The sequence below is a fragment of the Cetorhinus maximus genome, chromosome 21 (assembly GCF_964194155.1).
Source record: "Cetorhinus maximus chromosome 21, sCetMax3.hap1.1, whole genome shotgun sequence".
NCBI classification, from domain to species: Eukaryota; Metazoa; Chordata; class Chondrichthyes; order Lamniformes; family Cetorhinidae; genus Cetorhinus; species Cetorhinus maximus.
In genome coordinates, this window is record NC_135899.1 from 61,344,574 (window position 1) to 61,366,471 (window position 21,898).

At 43.0% G+C, this 21,898-nt stretch overlaps 1 protein-coding gene across 2 annotated transcripts in view; it reads left to right on the forward strand.

Annotated features, from left to right (window-relative positions):
• LOC144695901 (transmembrane protein 35B-like) overlaps positions 1-21,231 on the forward strand; it is a 57,794-nt gene extending 36,563 nt beyond the window's left edge. Inside the window, exon 3 of one of the 2 annotated variants that reach the window (XM_078566980.1) lies at positions 13,043-14,665. In XM_078566980.1, coding sequence (XP_078423106.1) covers positions 13,043-13,173 — 131 coding nt within the window. In that variant the 3' untranslated portion in view covers positions 13,174-14,665. Of the gene's footprint in view, positions 1-13,042; positions 14,666-19,368 lie in introns of those variants that run through there. The other variant, XM_078566981.1, reaches the window with a different exon arrangement.
• Positions 21,232-21,898: the final 667 nt, after the last annotated feature.

A 21,898-nucleotide genomic window follows, 5' to 3' on the forward strand; every position in this document is an offset into this window, starting at 1 on the left:
TTCATGGCCACTGGCAGTGGATGCCCTCCATGTCCCCTTCACACCAAATCCTGCAGTAGCTGGCAGATGTGACCGACCAGTTCCCTAGACATAGGAGTCTTCAGCGACACTGGTTGTTGGTCATCTGCAGGAATGAAAGGCAGCATCTATAGACCCTGAGTCTATCTAGGCGCCAACCAACGATGGCTCGCTGTGGCTCTTCGGTGACATGTACGGGAGCCCCAGCCACCCCTTCTTCCTGAGCATCATGCTCCTCCCTCTGCACAGCCAATTGGCTTTGTCGCTCTCTTCTCAGTCGTCTCTGCTCCCTGTAAGCCACGAAACATACAGCTAATTCACCAGGCTCCATTCTCCTGCTGTACTCCTGCTGCAGGATGAAAGAGAGAGACTTGTGGGTTAGCTTGGGTATACTAAAAGGGTATACTCTCTTGGTTCCTTAATGCATCCTGGAGTCTGCTGGCCACCATTTGGATGGCCAGAGTTTAGTGCGCTGCATGGCTGCCCGAGATCCCACCCACCTCCTCCCCACTCCACCTGACTGATTGGCAGCAGCTTTGCCCACTGGACTGCATGCCATGCTGTCAGCTCAGGCGCAGGCATTCTCCTAACTCACACTGCAAGGCTGTACTGTTAGCTTGAACCATGGGGGAGACTGGTCCAAACCGGGATGATGACATTGCAAGGGGCTGTTAGCACCTCCACCAGTGACTGCTCCATGGCCAGCTTTAGCGAGGAGATTGTACAACATGCGCAGTCATCCAACTGTTCTGTAGTCCACTAATATGCTCATTAGTTTGCAGTCTGTGCCCGAGGGGTGAAAAGCTCTGGAGCACTTGGTGGCACTTTCATGCCTCTGCGATGCTTGACTGGGCAGATGAGCTAGAGGCTTGACTCCACACATGTCAATGTGGCTGTGTCTGAACTGTCTTAGCTGCAGAGGAATAGTCACTTTATATAAGGTTTGCCCTACTGCGTGGCTGCTTCCCTCTCCCACAACTCCCCCCCCCACAACTCCCACCCTGCACGTGCTTGTGCACTATCTTCAAGCGCAGGGCAGCCCTTGCCCCCACCCCCAAGTGGCCTAAACTGCAGGGCAGCCCTTGCCCCCATGCCTCCAATGCGCCTCCACCTTGAAGTCCAACAGGCAACCCGGGTGAGCGCTGCGCAATGTTTACCTCCAAGCTTCCCTCAAAGTGCAGCCTGCCTTATGTATGCTGTTGTGAAAACACGTCGGTGTGCAATCTCGCTCAGGTGGGCAGATGATCCTGCATGGGGGGATAATTCCTGCGGACTGGCCTTATAATGATATGCAGACGTATTAATGAGGTACCCAATGTCTGTTGGTGGCAAATGCGGCCCGCCATTGATGGGCTGAGCGGACGATCGCAAACTGGTTTTGCAACGTTGTGAAACCGACTTTTGGCCTTCTCGCCATATTGTCCGCTCGTGCGGCCGAGCACGCCCGACGCCAGCGGGCAGGGACGATTCCGTCCATTGAAACTAAATAGTCGCTGCAAAAAGATCTCCAAAAATGGAGTGTTGCCTGAAAAAAGTGGGAGAGTGGTCCTTTTCCAATAATGGATTCCTCCTTGTGGTGGAGGAGATCTTGTGATGCAGAGGGTAGTGCCCCTGCATCTGAGCCAGCAGCTCTGGATTCGAGTCCCAGTCCAGGACTCGTAGGGGAGTGCAGAAAGCTATCCCCTGGCACTCAGAGTAAACAGTGTTGACTGTCTAGCTGGGACTACGGGCTGTTCGTGCAAATATATGATGACAACGTGTGTGACGGTTTTCGGTTGGACCACAGGATAGCAGTTAGCCCAGTTCACTTTGTGCTGTGCTTCCTGTGAGAAATTATAGTCTGAGCAGCTTCTGACGATGCAATTGTAGACCACACACTTAAATCCTGAAAGTGCAGATAGACACCCACCAGACTCAATGTATCGCATTAAGCCTGCAGTGCCCCATAGTTGACCTGTAGCGACAATAGTTCTTAAAAATCCTGTGTATAACTTGAAGTTTGAGAACCCACCTACTTGGCCAGGCTTGCTGGGTGCTGTCTGGTATGAAAATAGCCTGTCTGCTGGAGAGGAGGTAGACATCAGTACTGCACAGTTGCTATATCTCGACCTCACGCTCTCTTCTCTGTTTCTACAGTGTCGGTCATGCCTCAGTGCTCTCACCTCTCACCTCTAAGCCAGGAACCCTGCTTCACGCCCCGCTCCAGAGGCTTGAGCTTGAAATCTGTAGTACTGTGGGAGGGCTGCACTGTTGGAGACGCCTTCTTCCAGATGAGATGTTAAACCAAGCTGCTCCCTTGAGAGGGCATAAAATATACCACAGCTTTTCGAAGAAGAGAAGGGCAGTTCTCTGCACTGTCGCTGCCAATATGTATCTGTCAGCCAACATCATTTTAAAGAAAAAAACAATTTTTTTTCTTCTTTCTACCATCAGCAAAGACTTTAGTGACAGGTCACATTGCCATAATGATCTCTTTGGTGTTAAATCTTTAATCTAATCCCAACCTCAGCCTCATTAGGATGCTGACTTGCGCTGATGTACAATTCCATGCATCCCTCCGAGACTTTTCCCAAGGTACATTCTTCGTTTGTAGGGCTGGGGGATATCAATCAGGAACAGGAGCCCTGGCAACAATGAGGCCATTTGTAGAGCTCTGCCTGAGATCAGAAAACTAAACCCAGTCAGGGATTAAACCAGGAACATTTCTACTAAGGCATTGCATTAACCAGCTGATCCATCAAGGGAGCTTAATTGCAAAGCATTAATTTCATGTTAACAGATGGTGCTCAAAGGAAAAAAAGCTAGCAGACCAGTTTCTTTGGCTCCTGAATGACGGAAAAATCCATTTCTGGAGTCACTGCCAATTTGACACAGTCAAATCCGCCCTCTGTCTCTTTTACATAGCAGTATTTTCCATCCCTGCCTTGTAGCTGCAGGTGACCTATTTAAACTTTCAACTGCCGGAATAAAAACCTCTTTCTTTCAAAACATCTGTAAATTTTCATTGAGTGTTAATAAAAGTAAAATAAAAATAAAACAAACACCGGGTTACCTCTTACATTTTCGATTTGATACAGAAACATTTCTGATGTGCCCAGGATCAAATTCAGTAGAATGCTGATGAAGGCCTTAATGTGATCTTATTTCAATCTTAATTGATCTATTTCGTTATTATGAAAGGATTTACTGAGGGTCACGGCCATGATTATTGAGGGTGATGGCCATGTTTATCCAGGGTCCGTGCTCATTGGGGGTTCATGGCCGGGGCCACAGCCGTATTCATCTGGGGTCACGGCCGTGTTAATGCGGGGTCATGGCTGTGTTTATTGGGGGTCATGGTGCATGATGACATGATGGAGTCCTCTGGTTGTTGGTGTATCATTTTGGATTCATGTGTGGAGTTTTCGTGCAACCCATGTTACTTCGAACACTTAAGTTCCCCTATTTGATAGCTTACCGTGTGATATTATGTGGAGAGGGCTCAACTCCAGCTACCCAGTGACAGGGTCCCAAATCCTTTTCTCCCTGGGACCTGGCCACTGCCTATGGTGCCTTGTGGGCTGATCTCACTGCTGCCTCCAATGCTTCCTCAGGCTTGGCTCTACAGCCTTTAACTGACATAGCAGCTTAGGTTTCCTCTTTCTCAACCATATTTGCCATATTGTGCTCATCTTTGAGATTATTTCCTAATAAACCTTGAACAACATGACTGTAGTCGCCTCTACATTCATCCTAATCACAAGTGATATTTGAATCACCCCTCAACCAAATGTATTTCAGGTGATACTGAAAGAACCCAGAATTTAGGCTGGCCTACCTTGAGGTACTGCATGCTTCACACCAGGTGTATGGAGGCGTGTTTGGACCAGAGTCAGGTTGTGTCCTGCACCCTGTGTGGCCTAGCAAAGGTTTATACTCACTAACAGGAATTGTAGGAATGATGTTACGTTATTTACATCTGGGGTCATTGCACATTGAGCAGTCTTGTGTCTCCCAAGTGGGTTTGCGGAAGCACTTTGTCTCTGTCTGGTAGGTAAATACTGCCAACCAGGCTAGAGAAATTGAATAGATCAAGCAGTATCTATAGAGAGAAACTGAATGTTTCAGATTAATGACCTTTCATCAGAACCGAAAGGTCGTGACCTGAAATGTTAACCGCCTCTCTCGCTCTCCACAGATGCTGCCAGGCCTGTTGAGTGTTTTCCAGCATTTCCTGTTTTTATTTCAGATTTCCAGCATTTCCAATATTTTGCTTTTGTGTTGTCGCAGGGAAATTGAGTGGCTGATGGGACCTGCTGCCCTGGCATTGCTCCAACTACTCTTGTATTAATCCAATGGACCAAAGCTGTTCCCACTGCCTCATATGTTACAGAATTGTAATGGACCAAACTCAACTGACTGATTCAGAGGCTTTTCTGTGGAAGTTCAGAATAACGGCAAATGGGTGAACATACAAACAAGGAGCAGGAGTAGGCCATTCAGTCCCTTGAGCCTGCTCCGCCAATTAATAAGCTCACGGCTGATTTGATAGTAAGCTGAAATCTGCATCCCACCTACTGCAGATAACCTATCACCCCCTTGCTCACCAAGAATCTATTCATCTCCACCTTAAAAATATTCAAAAACTGTGCTTCCACCACCTTTTCAGGAAGGGAGCTACAAAGAATCACGACCCTCTGAGAGAAATAAATTTGCCTCATCTCCGTTTTAAACAGGCGAGCCCCTTATTTTTAAACAATGACCTTTGGTTATAGATTCTTCTACAAGAGGAAACATCTTCTCCACAGCCACCCCTGTCAAGACCCCTCAGAATCTTATATGTTTCAATCAAATCACCTCTTACTCCTCTAAACTCCAGCGGATACAAGCCTAGTCTGTCCACCTTTCCTCATAAGGCAATCCACCCATTCCAGGTATTAGTCTGGTAAACCTTCTCTGAATTGCTTCCAATGCATTTACATCCTTCCTTAAATAAGGTGACCAATACTGTACACAGTATTCCAAATGTGATTTCACTAGTGCCCTGTACAACTGAAGCCTAACCTCCCTACTTTTGTATTCAATTCCCCTCGCAATAAATAATAACATTCTATTAGCTTTCCTAATTACTTGCTGTACCTGCATACTAGCCTTTTGTGATTCATGCACTAGGACACCCAGGTCTCTCTGCATCTCAGAGCTCTGCAATCTCTCACCATTTAGATAATATGCTTCTTTTTTAATCTTCCTGCCAAAATGGACAATTTTATATTTTCCCACATTATACACTCATTTGCCAGATCTTTGTCCACTCACTTAACCTATCTATATCTTTTTGTAGCCTCCATATGACCTCTTCACAACTTACTTTCCTACCTATCTTTGTGTCATCAGCAAATTTAGCAACTATCCCATCCACCCCTTCATCCAAGTCATTTCTATAAATTGTAAACAATTGAGGTTCCAGCACTGATCCCTGTGGCACACCACTCGTTACATCCTGCCAACCAGAAAAAGACCCATTTATACCTACTCTTTGCTTCCTGTTAGCCAGCCAATCTTCTATCCATGTCTGTATGTTACCCTATACCATGAGCTTTTATTTCCTGCAATAACCTTTGATGTGGCAGTTTATCAAATGCCTTCTGGAAATCTAAGTACAGTACATCCACAGCACGTTACTTCCTCAGAGAGCTCCAATAAGTTGGTTAAACATGATTTCCTTTTCTAGTCTTGTCCTTCTAAAGATATGTTGTAGCTGAAGACAGAATTGTGTTGTTACGGGTCCCTTACTGGGAATGGTAGTGGGAGGAATTAGAGGCAGTAAATTAAAAAGCTTATCAATGCAATATTGAAGCTTGTTGCAGTAAATTAAAAAGGCAGTAAATTAAAAAGCTTATCAATGCAATATTCAAGTATGATTTTCTTACAGGATATCAGTTTCAATAGGTTAGAGAAACCCAGTAAACAAAACCGGCCAAGATTAATGAGACTAGACATGCAGTCAAATGACATAAATTGAACACTGTTTCATCCACCAAACATTTTAGGTGGGAAATGATTTAACCTTTGTAAAGTCACAGGAAAGCTGATGAACTGTTGGATGATTTCAACATGATGCTTATCACTGATTTTTTTAAAATGAAATTTATGCTTCTGGTTTTATTTACTGTGTATAGGAAATTGCTGTTTACTGATTGCAAGCATTCTCGTAACCAGATAGTCTTCGAGGCTTGGTAAATGAAAGTCTTTTTTAAATGTGGTTTTCATTAATGAAAAGATCTGGAAGTTTTTAACCAGTTCCCACCACTAAAATAAAAACCCAGCTTAAACGGAAAGTACGTGAAGAATGTAACTTTTAGCACGTGGTAACTTACCTAACCAAAATCGCAGAGGTGATCAGATAAATCTGGAAAAGCCCTGTCTGTGCACACTGAAAAATGAACATAATTTACGCAGTGAGAGTATCTGTACCTAAATGCATGGGGAGCTGATCCATCAAGACTGACCGCCCTTTAGTTCCTTGCCCCAGTTTCCTGAGCCTGTGTGGTGAATGTTTGGTTAAACAGAGCCCGATCCTGATCCAAAATAAAAACAGAAAATGCAGCATCTGTGGAGAGAGAAGCAGAGTTAATGGAAAGGTCATTAACCTGAAACCTTAATTCGGTTTCTCTCTCCACACATGCTGCCAAATTCGCTGAGCATTTCCAGCATTTTCTGTTTTATTTCCCATCTGCAGTATTTTGCTTTGGTACTGCAGATCCTGTTATCCCCAGCAACAACTTGTATACTTCCCGATCAAGAGTGGGAATAATAGCTGATTTGTTTCCCCATCTACCCAGTTTAGATATACTGATTATCAGTTAGAGTGTCCTTACCAGCAACCTTGCAGATCTAACCCAACTATTGGGTAATTCAATTTTGTACATCTTAAACAGCATGTATTAACCTTAATATAAAGAACCTTAATGTGAAGTTCTTTTGTGGAGACGCTGGGGCTAAAATTCCCCATTTGTCCCACCATAACCCTATAGTACTGCTAGTTGGCACATTGAGCAAATGAAGCATGCCACCCTTCACAAGGCATCTAGGGGCCCACCAGGGAGAACAAGGCCATGCAAACTGTCTGGAACCCTGAAGAATTAAAAAAAAAGTCCCCAGATTGACTAATTGAGTAGGGGCTTTGATGGGATCGTGGGTGAAGGACCTGGAAAGTCACCATCCCCTCATGGCCCCCAAAGTCTCAAGCAGGCAGGTGTTGAAGGTGTGCCTGAAGTACTACTTGTGCCTGCCTGACCCATACACACGAGGTGCCCTCTCACATGACCCTGCAAACTGGAGGAAAATGACTGGTGTGATGCGGAGGAGTTTCAGAACAGCTCTGTTTTACACCTTGCCTTGATTCTGAGACAATTAAAGAGAAACGCATCTACACTACTCTCAAGTAAGGCCACTTGCAACACTGCCTTTTATTCCTCATCATCCATCTCCTTCCAATGCCACTTCCTTCAATGTCTGCATTGGGAAATAAACTCACCCCCAAATTATTTACCACTGCTTTTGCAAGCTCATAACTTTCTAACTGTTGCCTCTCCATTTACCATTATAGTGCCACAATTGTTGATGTGCTCAATCAAACCCCACCTACACCTACTTCCCAGTAAAACCCTTACTCGCTTTCAGCCTCGTTGTTTACCTTGATATGACCCCTATCTTCACTCTCTCAATTCAAGAGGCTTAATGTCTGGTGCATAACAGGTTTAACCATCCATAGCAAGGTCTGACTGGAACACATCAAGCACTACTAGACCTTTCTGCCAAACCTGCTTAGCACTGCAAAATCATCCTGGAAAGCAAAGATACTGTAATGCCCAGCTTCTTTTCTGTACCAGCAGCTGTGTCCTTAACTGCCCTGCAGCTTCCAACCTTACTTTCATGAACAAGCACAAGAAGCTCATGGACTTTCTCACCACAAACATTCATCTGACCATCCATTCAACTGTCTTTGCTGCATTCCTCCCTTCCCTTTAGCCCACCAAGTTACCCTCTCCCAAGGTTCCCCCTGCCCTGCCTTGAAGCTGCATTGTTTTCTCATTTCTCTCCCGTCTCCCCTCAGGCCCTCACTGAGCTCCTCCTGTCCATGAAACCTCATGACCCCAAACTGTTGATCACCCAGCTTTCCTTCCTGGCCCTTGACTATTTTGATTCCTGGTTCTCCAATATCTCAAGTTTAAAATCCTCATTCGAATCCCTTCATGGCCTTGCGTTTCACTATCTGTAAAATTTTCTCCAGCCCTGCAACCTTCTGAAGACACTTCATTTCTCCAACTCTAACCTCTTGGAGCTCTGGATACCCCTTCACCCTACCATTGGCAGCTGTGTCCTCAATGTCTAGGCTTTAAGCTCTGGAATTCTCCACCTATAACTCTCCTCCTCTCAAACGCCCTCTTATTCTTTCTGACTCTCCTTAAAACCAGTTGACCAAGCTTTTAGTCACCACAAAGCTGGTTCCCTAATGGAGAACAATTATCCTTTTACATTTGACCATTTCTAAAAGCTGCATTGAAGCACAAAACAAGATCCATACACTTTAGAATGTGATACATTTTATTGAACAATTCCAGCTACATGCAAGAACTTGAGAGTAAATTACACATTTCTCAGTTTCTCATTACTAATGACATTAACTCGAATTTCACAGTCAGTGATGAATGACCGCTGTGAACTATTGGTTGAACTTGCACTTGCCACAGACTTACTGTGGGCTTTTGCACTGGAACTTGAGGTTATTAGGTAAAACAGCACAGCATCCTCTGCAGGGAACCTGGGGCCTGAAAAGGGGAAGCAATGGTGTGTCTCCTTAACCAATCAGGTTAAAGGATCCTTAGTGAGACACAGTGCATGGAATTGTTCCAAGTTTGGACTAAGAGCGGTAGCGGGCAGGTAAAACAGCATTTTACCTGCCGCTCGCTTCTAATGCCATATCGCCCCAAACCTGCTACATTAATTATGCATTCCCGGGAAACACACTGTTTCCATGGCAGGTGGGCCCTGTTTCGCCTGCCACGCCATCAACTCGCTGCTTCGTCACACCGGGTGCCACGTTGAAACTACAGCCGCATGCGCATCTCTCAGTGCTTCCAGCCCAGGACTGCTGCAAATAAGACATGGCTCTGAAAGGCAAGAAGACTGCAGCCCCCAGGTTTAGTGACACATCCCTTGAGCGCCTTTTGGACGCTCTGGAGGCCTTTTGTAATGTCCTCTAACCCCCCCCCGCTCTGGCCGCAGGAGTGGCAGCAACATTACCACTCCGGCTTGGTGGGTTATGGCAGTGGTGATCAGTGCAAATGCTGCACAGAAACCATCCAGTGCAGAAAGAGGGTGAATGATCTTATCTGTGCAGCCAGGGTAAGGCAACCATCTCATCATTCTAAACTCACACACCCAAGCCCATCACACATTCACTGGCATCTCACTTACTGCCCGTTTAAGGGACATCACCTCTCACTCTCTCACAGACATACCCTCACACCTCCATCTGGTCTCATCAGCTCTGGAGACTGCCTCCTCAGCCCTCACCATCTTGAGGCCACTTGCACCGATCAACTTGTTCCCCCACACACACCCTGGGATACCCCTCATACAGTACAGCCCTCACCCTGCAGCCTCTTCCCTTGCCTGAGGCCACTTTTCCTCCTTCCCCAAGCAAGCCCTCGCCCTGCGGCTGTACAAAGCCACCCCCGCCTTATGGCTGCTCTGGTAGGTAGAGACCTGCCCGTGAATCCCCTTAAAAGTGATGTGGTGCTGCCTGTGAAGCCTGGCGCTGATGATTGCGAGTGATGCCCGAAGTAAGGTGGGCAAACAAACCTTGAAGCCCTGAGCACCTGCAGCTCGCCAGGTGCATGTCGCTTATGTACAGTTGTGAAGCATGTCGGTGTGCAATCACGCTGATGTGGGTGGACGATCCAGTGTGGCGGGGGGGGGAATGAGTCTTATAATGATATGCAGATGTATTACAGTGAGGTTCCCGACGTCTAATAGTGGGAAACGTGGCCCGCCATCGACGCGCTGAGCGGACAATTGCAAACTGGCTTCACGACATTGTGAAACCGATTTTTGGCCTTCTCGCCATATTGTCCGCTCATGCCGCCAAGCACGCTCGATGCCAGCGGGCATGGACGATTCTGCCCATTGCCTAAACCAAGTAGTGTAAGTTAGAATAGTTAATTCAATACCAAATCATGAAAAAATGCAAAATAAAGAGAAAGAAAGCAAGCTGGGATTGAGAGAGGGATAAAAGATGCAGAAAGAAAAAGTAAAACTTTTGAAGGAATTCACACTTTTAAACATTAATTTTCAGTTCGAGAGGTTATTTGAATTACTATATAAAAACAAAAAACTACTGCAGATGCTGGAAATCCAAAACAAAAACAGAATTACCTGGAAAAACTCAGCAGGTCTGGCAGCATTGGTGGAGAAGAAAAGAGTCGACGTTTCGAGTCCACATGACCCTTCAACAGAACTGAGTGTAGTTAGGAGGGGGGTGAAATATAAGCTGATATAAGCTGATATATATAAGCTTATATTTCACCCCTCTCCTAACTACACTCAGTTCTGTTGAAGGGTCATGTGGACTCGAAACGTCGACTCTTCTCCACCGATGCTGCCAGACCTGCTGAGTTTTTCCAGGTAATTCTGTTTTTATTTGAATTACTATGCTGATAAAAGTACTTGAATGGACATGCTCTAATTTTCACTGGTGTGTTGTGGGCATCTATGACATAAATACTGCAAATTCACACCCTCCCAGTTATGTGATTGATGAGCCTCTTGGTGAAGTACCGGTATAGCGAAGCGTCTGGAGGATCAGGTCAACTCAGACAGCAACTTCCTGATTTTCTTCTTCAACTGCATATGTACAGTTGGTGGAAGTTGCTGAGCAATTTACTCCTTAATAACGGTGAGCGCTGACGTGCTCAATGTTACTTCTCCTGCAAAGTCCTGGCCAGTTAAACACCTTGGGCCCCGCAGCTAGAGTCAGAAACATTTTTATCATTTATAGAAAGTAAGAAAGCAAGAACCTGCATTTCTCTCGCACCATTCTTTTTTTTTTCATTTAGGCTCTTAGGAAGCACCTAAGTCCTTCACGACCTATAAGGTACATTTAAAGTGTATTCACAGTTTTGTGGGCAGAGGCAAACGTGAGCCAAGAAGTGTCTTGCAAACAGCAATGAGATGAATGAGCAATTTAATCTGTTTGGTGGTGTTGGTTGAGGTTGAGTAACTTGTTAACTGCATGTAAAATTTTGCTGGGTGGTTATTACAGTCATGACAAGAATGGTTTTTTTTTTACTCTTGCCTTCCTGAACAACAGAATTGCTTCTTTTTATAAATCCATGCACCATTTATTTTGTTAGCAGGCTATAAATAAATATTTAATAAGTAGGTTGTTTGCTACTTTATTGAACAAAGCTGAAGATTCAGCTCAACATGGCCTACTCATAAAATTGCCTGTTAACACCAAGCAGAATAGATCAAAAGAGAGACGGGATGTTCTTGATATAATTTAGGGAGTCGGGATTAACTCTTCAAACTTTTGAACAGCGGCTTTTGACAAGATTTCTGAATCCAAAATAAATACCACGTTAGCTCAAAATTTACTTCAAATCCTAAAGCTGCAGAATCACATCTCATGAGGTCCCACTATCGCAACGTTCATAGATACCACTTCATCCAAAAGGGTGTCCCACTGTGTTGAGATGGTTATCAGGTTCCTTGTTACTGTTTCATTGTTGATTCACCCTCTGATTTTAACTAATTATTGCCTTTCCATATTCTTCATATTTCTCTTTGCTTGTTTTCTCAATAAAAATCCATCTTTCACCATTCTCATAAATCTAACTGCTTATATGGATTCACAGTGAAAGAATGCAAGAATTGTGAAATATTTTGTGTGCAGGATGTAACCTGATTCTTGAAGGGGAACTCCAGATTCTATGCAGATTTGATTCAATACATCAAGCAGTGGTCCAATGTCTTCGAAGCAATTGATTCATTATTTCACTATAATTTCATCTACAAGGGAAAAGCAAGTGTTGGAATGACTCAGCTACTGATGACTCCGGAGAGAAGCCTGGGTGCCTTGTTTCTCACCAGGCTGTGAATTTAATCTGCTTGCTGCTGTTTAAGATACACCATGCCTGTGTTCTTTTCAAGGGTCCTGTAGGGTGCAGGATTGCCATTATGAGACAGAAGACTTTTCTGATTAAATTTTTATTAAAATATTTTATGAATTTTTTTCTCCCAACACTAATATTTATAAAAATGCAAATTGAAAAGGCTGCTCGCAATCTCCAAAATGGTTGATCTTAATTCAGAAAAAACATTCCCTATCAAATAACCTTCTGCTGTGTTGCTAAAGTGATTGTGATGAATTAATTAGCCCTTGCACTTTGACATTAATATTCATCTGGTGTAGTACTGAACCATGTACACCAGGAGTATCCTATGTTCAGTGTGCTATAAAAGCTACCTTTTCAATAACGCTTTACGTTAGCCCCATCTAACTTCTCCTTACTTATCTGTGGGTTTGATGCCCAACTGTCAATGTTGAAGGCGCTGCACAGGCCTAAGTTGTATTGCTATTATCAGCTTTTCTCAGCCAGGACTGTATACGTAAGCCAGGGTTCTCACCCCTGATTGCTATCCAGTGAATGTTACGGAAAATACGTGTTGAACATCTGGTTATACATTTGGGCTTTGCTGTGTCCTTCGAGCTCCTGAAGTCTGCCAACACTTATGGTCTAATCTTGCCACAAAGAATGAGTAAGATAACAAGTTCTTAGGCCTGTGGGTCAGACCCCAAAGTGAGTCAGCATCTTCCAGAGAAGGAAAGAAAATCTATAAACAAAATATTAAGCATTGCTTTAAATGTTGGAGTTTTCTTTGAATGAGTGGCCATCCATTGACTGTTCAGGGGAAAGCTGTGAACTTTGTAAAAGACAGGCAGTAGTGTATTTAATTGCCTTTGTTTATGACTCTGCAGGTGAGCTGTATTCCATCCTGATCCTAAAGGAAGAACTTTATTTGTGCGTACCATCTGCCACCTGCCTTGGCTTACTGCTGCTCCTTCTATATATCTGGGAAAGAGACAGAAAGAAACAGAAGAAAGAGTAACCAAAACTACTAGTTCCAGACGTGAGGGACCAATTTGGATAATGCATAGAGCCTGTCTATCATAGGGACAAAAGTAAAAGGAGAATATGTACAACATACCTATTGAAGGGGATTAATACATTGACTTCAGAAGGTCAGCTGGGAATAAGCAGCTAGAAATGAAGGAATAGATGGGGTGGGGATTTGGAAGAGGCAGGGACATTCAGATTCTGAATGTCATAGCTTAAGTTTGGCTGACAGGATTGAAATGACCAGATGTAGGCACCTTTGGCCTACAATATATCCAGCTTTCAGTAGGTACACTATTGTTTCTGTGTGAAACATTTGCAAATAATTTTCTGCGAATTATTTAATATGGGATGAACTTGGTAAGAATTTGAAAACTGGGGACAGACAAAAGCATTTCTAGGTGTTATAGTGTTCTTGGGTATGATCTATTTTTTGCTTTTTTGTCATTTCTCTATGAGTGGTGTCAGCCATGGCTCAGTGGGCAGCACTTGTGCTTCTGAGTCAGACGGCTATGGGGTCATTGTCCCACATCAGACACCTGAGCACAAGGCTGACATTTCAGTGCAGTACTGAGGGCATGCTGCACTGTCAGATAAGATGCTGAACTGAGACTCCTGTCTGTCCTCAAAGGTGGACATAATAGATCCCATGGCACTGTTTTGAAGAAGGAAAGGGGAGTTCTCTCTATTGTCCTCAATATTAGTCACTCAACCAGCATCACTATAACAGATTTTCTGGTCACTGTCATAATGCAGATTGTGGGAGCTTTCTGTGCTGCGTTTCCTACATTTCAACAGGGATTACCCCTCAAAAAGTACCTCATTAGCTGCAAAACGCTTTGGGATCAGGAAAGGCATTATATAAATACAAGTATTTTGGTGCGTTGAAATTGCCATTGCATTCATCAGACAGTTGATTGTATGGCCAGTCTGACACTGGGGAAAAAAAACATTTGAAGAGAATGGAGGTAAACATTCAGTTCGCTGTACTGTGCTATTTGAAATGTTTTAACCTGTGATGAAAAATCCTTGGGAGATGTCGAGGAGGAATGTACATGTACTTCCCTGCAAACATCCCACTTTGTGCAGTGGTGGGATTGTAAATGATGTTAATTTCAATACAGTTGTTGTAATAATGCTGATGGTTCATGTGTTAAAACCATAATCTGCTTTTTGTGTTTAAAGTTCACTATTGAGTCTTAATTGTTTTACTGATTTTCCTGGCACTTTGAGCCATGTTTCCAGCACTTGTTTTCTTTCCACTATGAGATAGAATACCTTATAAAGTTCAAACACTCTCATAAAAGGAAGTAGCACCTCCCTTTCTACCATAATGTGTTTTACTGATTTGTGGACTGACTTAAGTTGAATCACCTCTGTTTTATTCTTTCATTCTGTAAAAGTCTCTACCTGCTGCTTTGCTGTGCTTACTGTATCATCCTGCGTTTTGAAAAGCAAATAAAAAGATTGCATTAAAAAAGTAATATATTGTAAACCTCTGAATGGAATTAATTCCCAAGAAAATTATACAGGTTTTGTTGTAAATGGTCCTTTTGACCACTCCTAAATCATGACTCTGAATTTCATAAAACTATTGCATGGACTAAGATTTTCTGGCAGTCATGCATTAGAGGAGTAGCCTAGAGCAGGGTGCATTCTAGAAAAGCTTTTTACATGGTTTCTGTGTTTGTGAGGAATCAGCAGTGTGTGATGCAATGATGGTCATATTTTAGAAGTGGTTCCTGCATTGGAAGGGAAATCAATGATGATGCAGGTTGTTATGACCAGTCCTTGGGCAAGGTCCCCCAATTTGTTAAGATCCTGGATGAGATACCCCAAATTGTTAACTTCCCAAACGGCCCCAATTTTGTTATGCTCCTGGGTGAGGAGGAACGAGCTGGCTCCCTTTCTTTATTCAACCCCCTCAGTTGGTCACAACAAGGCTAATTTAAAAGGGATCCTTTTCCCAGCCCAAATGCATTTATGTTTTAGGAGGAGCCAATTTAACCAGGCTTCCTTGAGTCAAAGAAAGAGTAAGTTTATTAGTTACTAAAACCCGAGGAAAAAATCATAAAAACTTAACACATATGCAAAGAAATGAGAAGTTGAGTCCAAATAAAAATTTAAAGGATATCCGAATCAGCCTTTGGCTTGTCCATGAGGAGTAGATGGCGAAATGTTGAGGCTGTTAAGACGGGTGATTCCAGTAGATGATTCCAGTAGATCTGACTTTAGCAGTTTAGCAGTTGATTTGGAGACACTTGGTTCTGCAGGTTAGTTGAAGGAGTAGTCCTATTTCCTTTCTTGATTGTGGCTTTGCTGACTTGCCCCCAGCAACAGAGAGGAAAGAGCTTTGCCTATAAGCTGCAAAGGGGTGCCTAGTCGATCTTCTTCTGTTGTGACTCTCACTAACACACACTAGCATATCAGAACTAGATCAGGTCTGCAGCTAGCTTTTTAACCCATTTCCTAGTGTATTCTTCTCCGTCGATGCTGCCAGACCTGCTGAGTTTTTCCAGGTAATTTTGTTTTTGTTTTGGATTTCCAGCATCCGTAGTAGTTTTTTGTTTTTATCCTAGTGTATTCATGTCTTTCGCCCAGAGTGTCTTTCAACTTAGATCATTTCCACATACTGAGATATAACTCAACAGGAGATGGTTTCTGCTGAGATGTGGCGATCAGTCTCCATTGTCTCCGCAACCACAGGAGATTAAAGTTCAGTGTTTTGCATTTCATCTCTTCTTTTCAAGCATCTCTGTCTGAAGTAGGCCTTAGCAGCTTTTTAGGTGCGATATTCCATGGTCTCTCTGGGATGGTTGGTCAAGTATAATCCACATAGGAATTTTCCAGAAAGTGGTTACTTTACATTCTTGGCCATCTTTTGTTTAGTGTCTTCGCTTGTATGTCTTTTGTAAAAAAGCACATTTCTTCCTTAAAAAGGTCAATATACCCATAAGTAATTTGGGACTGTAATCCACTGTCGTGACAAGGTAAATTCGGAGTGCTCTAGTGACTGAGTGCTGTACCTGCACACTCCAGGTGAATGGGAATTGGGTGTCTTCCCCATTGTACTATGGGAGAAGTAGCCATTCATCCTCATCCCGTTTCAGGACATGTGAGATAGAATTTGCATCTCCTGTGCTTGCCAGCAAGCAATTTCCTGCCTTTTTACTTACATATCGCGGGGCTGACCAGTGTCGAAGCAGAATTTATACTAATTTCTTTGACACTGAGGGATGAATTCAGGTTTGTTTAATTCTGATAATTGTGAATTCTGTCCAGAAAACACTGTTTTAGGTTGCAGTTTCAGCTGTCTTTGTTATGTTCTTCTTGGAGTTAGGTGTGCTAATTTTTGCAATGGATGAGGGCCTGAAAAATTACCAATTGAATAAAATACTATTAGGCATTTTAAGCCTGTGATATCCACAATCTTTATTTCATTTCAGGAGAACTCTAGAAGATAAAATGGTGGCGGAAGCGAACCTCACTTCAGTTTGGTTTTGAAGCTTTTTTTGTTAACAGGAAAGGATATCCTCATAAACTGCTACATATACTTTATGGTTTACCTGAGACTAAAGTTAGCACAAATAAACAATCAGCACAATCCTATTTCACAACTCTATCATAGACAGAGTTTTTGATGAGAGTACAGGTTTTGTCTTGTGGATTTTTGTACCTTTTTTGGAATTTGAACATCTCTCTTTTCCCTTTGTATCAGTCTCCCCAGCCAAACAGGTTGATTGTCAATCTGCAAATCTTTTCAACATGCTATCAAGTCCTGGGGTGGGATTCAAACCCAAAAGCTTCTGGCTCAGAGGTAGGGACGTTACCCACTGCACCACTAGACCTCCCCAGACAGCCAAGATGGAGGGACTAAAAATAATGCCACCAGAATTCTGCCAAGTCCTGCAAACCTTCGAGGAGAAGCTGGTGGAGAGTGTTAAGTTGCTGGAGCCTTGACTGGTTTCCAAGTTCTACTCCTTGCAAACCCAGTCAGGCTCTACCTGATCTGAGATAATCCAACCCATCACAAAGCAGAGATAGGAAGTTGGGCACTTACTGTTATTGAAGTATCACACTGGATGGACAGTTATACCATCAGGGAATCATGTCTGCCGGCCTACCCTTTTTTCTCCATGAGGAAGGTGTATGAACAATTTACAATTTAAAATGATGTCACTGGCCACTGCTTATGAGAACTACACCACTTGTCTACATATTCCAACTCACAAAATACTGATCTGTTGTGAAAGATATAGAAACAGGGCAACAATTTGTCTTCAACCGCATATTGCACAAAAAAAAATCGGTGTTTCGTAACTTAGACGAAGTAAGGGGCAAAATTCTCAACTGGCGTTTAAGGGGTGTAAATAATTAATAGACTCGCCCAAAATAGATGCCAAGAAATATGAGGAAGGCACTTCTTCACATCTTAAACCTTTACACATCTAACTTTACCTGAAATTACTTCTGTTTTGGCTTCTACTGTCTTAGCTGTCATTGCATGTGTTTGGTGACTCCTTATGAAGACTTCCTGAACTCAGTCTTTTGCCACTTTGAGCTTGTCCTGCTGTCAAGGTTTACCAAAGTTGTCTTCCAGATTGACTTTTCCTAAACTAGTTAATACTATTAAACCCTATTGCTTTCTCTCCAGGTTAAATAGCCCAAGTTTCTTGAGCCTTTCTTCATAATTCAGTTTTCCAATACTAGGGCCAGAACTTTTACCAGTTCTCAGTGTAACTCCAGGGGACAGAGGTGAAAAATTCTTTGGAGGCTCACCATCAACCCATTCTCCTTGCCACTTCCAATCATTTTGGGCTGGAAGTGACAGAATGGATCTATCCAAATATGATGAGCGTTATCAGAGGAAATATAAGTTGGGAATATATCATTTTAGATGATGTGCAGCCTGTCATTTGTGCCCAAGCAGCCATATTGCTTGGAATGCATTCTTGGTGCTCAGTGTTGGTATGGTTTGCGAAAGTGGAATTTAAATTTGAAAGGCCTAGTAGGGAGTTGAATCAAATGTAGCCACCAACCCACAATTTAAAAGCAAATGCCTTCCTCTTCAGAGGGCAGCTGGCCCTGTTACATTGTGGCTGAGCTGCTGCAGTGATTTTCCTCTCTCCCTCAGCTGGGCTTCTGGGCCAAAGCAGGAACTTGAGCAGGAACCTGCCAACATTATTGAAATAACCCTGACCCCAGGTAAATTGGTCAGGGCCGGGTTGATCCACTAGGGTGAGTGGAACTTTGACCCATCCTAGCATTCATCAGGATTCAGCCAGAGTTGAAAATCCCAGTCAAGCTCTGCTCCACCTCTGCAGGGTGAACCTTCCCCTTATATATCATTGATCAAACTGAAGACAGCACTCAAGGTGCAGTCTGACCAGACCACTTAATCATTTAAACAGGACATCTTCCAATTTATACTCTATGGTACATGTTTTCTATTTGGAAATCCCTGGATATTGTGTTTTAGGATCAACAATACTTAGAATGAAGTCCCAAAAATCCAATTCAAGGAATGTAATTTTTCAAAATGTATTTTTTAAGATCAAGGTCATCTTAATTGCATAAAAGAAAATTTTAAAGAATACAACAGGGAGCTTCCCCATGTTTAGGTGAACCTGTTTAGAGGTGGTTTGGACTGTTTGCCCTAATTCTCCCTCAACACAGTGGGACTGTTACCCAACTGTGAAGCTACGTTGGTGTTATCTAAGTATAAGTTGTTTTGCTATTGTTAGCTTATCTCATCCAAGGCGCTATGTGACTTCAGCATCTCTGGGCTAAAGAGGAAAATATCAACCAGGGTTCCCACCCCTAATTGTTATCCAGTGAATCTCACTGTAAAGTATATGTGTTGTGTTGTCTTTCACAATTGTGTAGTCTACCAAGATTTATGGTTTGGTCTTAGACATGAAGGATCACTGAGAGGTAACAAGAAAGTAGACCATATTCCAGCATGAGTCGACATCTTCAAAAGGGAAGGTGAGAAAACTGTAAAAGCAAAATAATGCACATTGTTTTAGATGCTGGAATTTTCCTTGAGCAAGTAAATATCCCATGATATAGCCTATTGAAATGGTTTCTGTCTTTAAAGCCTGGAGTTGCTGTTCAGGAGAGAGCTGTGAACTTTGCAAAAGGCAGACACTAAAGCATTTAACTGTCTTTGTTTATGACTCTGCAGGTGCCATCTATTCCCAGCTGGTGCTGAAGAAACCCCTTTACATGTGCATACCAGCTAGTGTCTGTCTTGGCTTACTGCTGCTCCTCTTTGTGTGGGGAAGAGACAAAGAAAAACAGAAGGAAGAGTAACCAACATCCTGTTCAGTTTCGGGTGCTGTGGACCAGTTTGGGTCTTGCACAGTATCTGAATATTTTAAAAGCAAAAGGAAAGTCTGTACACCACGGCAGCTGAAGGGGATTAATACAGTGCTTTGATCAAAATTCAGTAGGTCAGCTGGGAATAAGCAGGGAATATTGTCTATCGAATATTTAATGGAATCATGAAGCGCTAAATAGCTTTCTTGCAATGCATATGGCTGAGGGGTTGAGGTCTGAAAGAGAAAGGGACATTCAGCTGCTGAATGTCTTAAGTTTACAGTTTGGTGATACTAGATGTAGGCATTGCTGGCCTGTGCTTTATGTTACCAGATTTCAGTAGGTAAATTCATTTGTTTATTTTCTTTAATGAAACATTTGCAAAATAATTTTCTGGGAATATTCTAATATGGAATGATCATGGTAAAAATTTTGAAACTAGAGACAATCAAAAGTATTTCTAAATGGTGCTATAATCTTGAATAATAGTCTATTTTTGACTTGATTTAATTGTGTTCAAATGCCATTACATTTGTCAAACAATTAATTATATGACCACTCTGACAGTCGGGAAACAGTACAACATTTCACATTTATAAGTGTTAATGGAGGAAAACATATAGGGTGGAATTTAATGTTTGTGATAGGGGTCTAGCCCACTGGCAGGATAACTGGTGGGAGTCCATTGTTACATCCGTTGGGAAGGCCCGTCGTATTAAGTACTCATCAGGCACTTCAGTGGTTAGCATCAGGATTAAAGACCCCAGAGGTGAAAATCCCGCCTCCTGACGCTTGCTGACCAATCAGTGGCTGGAGGCTCTCCATTGCCATCAGTGCCACCAGGAGCAGTGGCAGCAGCCAATAATGCACCCATCAGAGGACTAGAATCAATGAGGGTCCCCAGGTCCAAAGGTGAGTGAAGGTGGGATGGAATTCATGTGGTCAGGATCATGGGAGGGGTAGAAAGGGGGTAGGAGGGAAGGAGGAAGCCCCCTTCCCTTCCTGATGCCACGTCCTTTGATCTGACACTGAGTGCCTTTGAACGAGGGCCCCCCACCCCAGGGCCCCCACAACCAAAGTTACCTCTCCTGCCCCAGACTTAATTGAGTGGAGTTGGGGAGGTGCCAAGGTTCTCCCCCACTCCCCCTACATGCTCCTGCCTGATTAAATGCCCCCCTCTCCGATACCACCACTGGGGAGGGACATTAAATTCTGCCCATAGTTCGTTGTATGTCCTTCACCTTTTGAAATCTGTTAACCTGTGATGAAAAATTCTTGGGAGGTGTGGAGGAGGATTGAACATGCACTTCACTGCAAACCTCCCACTTTGTGCAGTGTTGGGATTGTAAACTGTGCTAATTCTAATGCAGTTATAATAATAATGGTGATAGTTCATTTGTTTAAACCATAGCGCTCAAGACTATATTGTGCTTGAATTTTCATTGCCTTGCTGATGCTCCTGACACTTTGATTCATGCTTCTGGCACTTTTTTTTTCGCTGAGAGATAGAATGTGTTGTTAAAGTTGAAATATTCAATAAGGGAGCAGCACCTCCCTTTCTATCTTAGTGTGTTCTACTGATCCACACTAGTGTTTAATCACTTATCATCTGAGTATGTATCTCTGTTATGTTCTTCAGTTCTGTGTAACCCTCTACCTGCTGAAGCTGTGCTTACTGTATTATTTTGCAGTTTGAGAATCGAATAAAAAGATTGCTTTAAAACAGTAATGCATTATAAACCTCTGAATGGAATTTATTCCCAACAAACTTAAAATGATTCTGTTCTACATGATCACCTTAGCCACTCTTAACTGAGGGGATGTTTCCACTTGCAGAACGACCAGAACTAGAGGCCATAAATATGAGATCTCCTCTCCCTTTGACTTTGCATTGTTTCTGATGATTCAAATCTACTTCCCCTCTGTGTGAGTTTTCAAGTGGGAGTACAGACTAATTCATGCACGATATTATAGGCTACAGTAGGGACACCCTAGATCTTCATTTACTGATACAGAGACTATTGTGCATGCTTCTTCCTGCAATGGCGCTTTTCTGTGGAAATCTGAAAATGTTGCTCTTCATATTTTCATGCTCCAGCGTGGAGACTTGGGTGCCAAATGCTTTGGTCAAGTGCAGACTGTTCCTAGTTTCTTGAAGCCAATCTGGCATGAAATTATATCTCGCTTTCATGAATCCTTGTTTCTTATATTTAGCTGTTGGGCTGCCAAAGCTAAGATAAATATAAGATGGTCACAAATAAATCCAATATGGAAAAGAGGAGAATCTACTTTACCAAGAGAGTGATTAGAATGCAGAACTTGTTACCATAGGGAGTAGTTAAGGCAACTAGCATAGATGCATTTGAGGGGAAGCTAGAGAAATACATGAAGGAGAG